A 2500-nucleotide genomic window follows, 5' to 3' on the forward strand; every position below is an offset into this window, starting at 1 on the left:
CTCCTCAGCTGATCTTCCCAGACCTAGTGGAGGGACTGGTGCTGCTCAACATCGACCCCAATGGGAAGGGATGGATCGACTGGGCTGCTGGGAAGGTACTGCACATGTCTGACAAGAATACACTGGCCCAGACACATCAATCGAGTTACTTATTGATTATGTTCACAATAACCTCCTCATACTGTGGGTTTAAGCCATCCTACTCTGTTGTTGTTTTTTTTGTTCCAGATTTCTAAATGGCTGCTCACATACTTACTTACTTATTTTAAAGTAATGTCATATTTTTCCTCTCTCTTCTGATCAATCTCTCTCTCTCTCTCTCTCTCTCTCTCTCTCTCTCTCTCTCTCTCTCTCTCTCTCTCTCTCTCTCTCTCTCTCTCTCTCCTCTCCAGCTGTCTGGTCTGACCAGTGCTCTGCCAGACACAGTGCTGCCCCACCTCTTCAGCCAGGTGAGCTCTCATTCCACACCTATCTGCTTTTTAAACAGTTCACCAAGATGCAGGTCTCTCAATCTATTGTGTCATGTTCTAATGCTTTGGTCCTCATATCGGGATCTGATGTAATGATCAGACTTTTCTTTCGAAAAATGTGAATACCGTAAATGTCTGCGTTGTTGAAAATCAATGACACATCGCTAGTCAACTAACACAGCTTGTTTTGTGAGCCTGCTAACAATGTAAAGTAGTGTTCTAGTTAACTAGGTGGCAGTGGGGATTACTCACCATTACGTTGCAGTATTTTGGCATGACTACCGAGTTTGTGTTGAAACGTAGTTCCGTGTTTCAAAAGAAAGGTCTGAACATTTTGATTGGTTGCCGATATGAGGACCAAAAGACTAAAACGTGTCACTTATTTGATTCAATTGGATTAGATTTAGTCTTCCTCTTCGTGTTATCTTGTCCATACAGGAGGAGCTGATGAACAACACAGAGCTGGTGCAGAGCTATCGTCAACAGATCAACAACACCATCAACCAGTTTAACCTGCAGCTCTTCTGGAACATGTACAACAGGTACACACACACACGCACACACACACACACACACGCACACACACACACACACACACACACACACACACACACACACACCACACACACACACACACACACACATGCTCACACACACACACACATACGCATTTTAAATGCTTTATTTATGTCCTCACACATGTACAATATCTAAAGGGCATAAATACTATCTGTGAATTTTGACATTATGAAAACAGTCAGTTACAGTAGTGCTGAGCACACATGCTCACACACACACACGCACACACACACACACACACACACACACACACACACACACACACACACACACACACACACAGTGTGTCTCACATCCCTATTGTCCCTCTCAGCCGTAGGGACTTGGAGATGAACCGCAGTGGAACCATCATCAACGCCAAGACCCTGAAGTGAGTCTCTGACTGAACATACATGAACATACATGAACATACATGAACATACATTACATGTGAATGTCTGTGTTCTGTGTTCTAGGTGCCCAGTCATGCTGGTTGTCGGTGACAACGCCCCAGCTGAGGATGGAGTGGTGAGTCCTTTTCTCTCGTTCCCTCTCTGTATCCACTCTATCCCCATCATCCCCATCCTAACTCCCTCCCTCCCTTTCTCCCTCCCTCCCTCCCTCCCTCCATGGCTGTTTGCCACAGTACTTGACATGGCTGACTGTAAATATTTCCGCTAATTCAGAGAAACATAAGGTCATCCCCAGTGTGTGTGTGTGTGTGTGCCAGATTAGGATATCTGTGTGCCTGATGGTTCATCTGCTACATGTTCAGGAGGTCAAGGCTAACACACACAGAGGACATAAGCCTGTACGGAGGGAGGGAGGGAGGGAGGGAGGGAGGGGAGAAGGAGAGCGGAGCAGAATGAGATGTTATATAACCTTGGCTTGCAATCGATGAAGGCAGAGAGAGAGAGAGCAACCTTGGCAGACAAGGATGAAGATAGAGGGAGAGAGAAAAAGAGGGAGAGAGAGAGAGAGCTACAGTAGAGAGAGACAGACAGAGAGAGAGAGAGAGAGAGAGAGAGAGAGAGAGAGCAAAATCCTCTCAGTGGTAGACAGATGGAGGTCAGATTAATTAATTTCATGTTATTTGATGTGAGAGCAGTGAAGCATTCCGCCCATCTCTACTGCAGATCTGAGACAGACAGAGAGACAGAGACAGAGAAGTAGAGGGGAAGGGAGGGGAGGGGTCCGACTTTGACCTACTGTAGAACGTCCAACCCTCCTACTCTTGAGACAATATCAAGAGACAATACCACCTACAGTAGAACAGTAAACAGTAGAAACACGAGGTAAGGGTGTGTTTCTGTGCGCACATCTGTAACCCCCCCCCTGACTGCTGATTGGAGACTGCGACTGCGCAGCTCTGCCGTGTGATGGAATGACTAATCTCTGCAGCACACTGCAGCATCTGACACACACACACACACACACACCCACACACACACACACACACACACACACACACA

The 2500-nt window shown here is 46.5% G+C and overlaps 1 protein-coding gene across 4 annotated transcripts in view; it reads left to right on the top strand.

Annotated features, from left to right (window-relative positions):
- Window positions 1-2500, top strand: part of ndrg4 (NDRG family member 4) — a gene marked incomplete at both ends in the record, with an annotated part of 25705 nt that overhangs the window by 20218 nt on the left and 2987 nt on the right. For all 4 annotated transcript variants that reach the window (XM_080545419.1, XM_080545420.1, XM_080545421.1 and 1 more), the window contains 5 exons: window positions 9-95; window positions 393-449; window positions 909-1012; window positions 1363-1419; window positions 1505-1556. In XM_080545419.1, the coding sequence (XP_080401545.1) occupies window positions 9-95; window positions 393-449; window positions 909-1012; window positions 1363-1419; window positions 1505-1556 (357 nt within the window). The remainder of the gene's footprint in view (window positions 1-8; window positions 96-392; window positions 450-908; window positions 1013-1362; window positions 1420-1504; window positions 1557-2500) is intronic.

The sequence above is a fragment of the Nansenia antarctica genome (genome assembly GCF_963989245.1).
Source record: "Nansenia antarctica genome assembly, chromosome: 14".
Taxonomy (NCBI): domain Eukaryota; kingdom Metazoa; phylum Chordata; class Actinopteri; order Argentiniformes; family Microstomatidae; genus Nansenia; species Nansenia antarctica.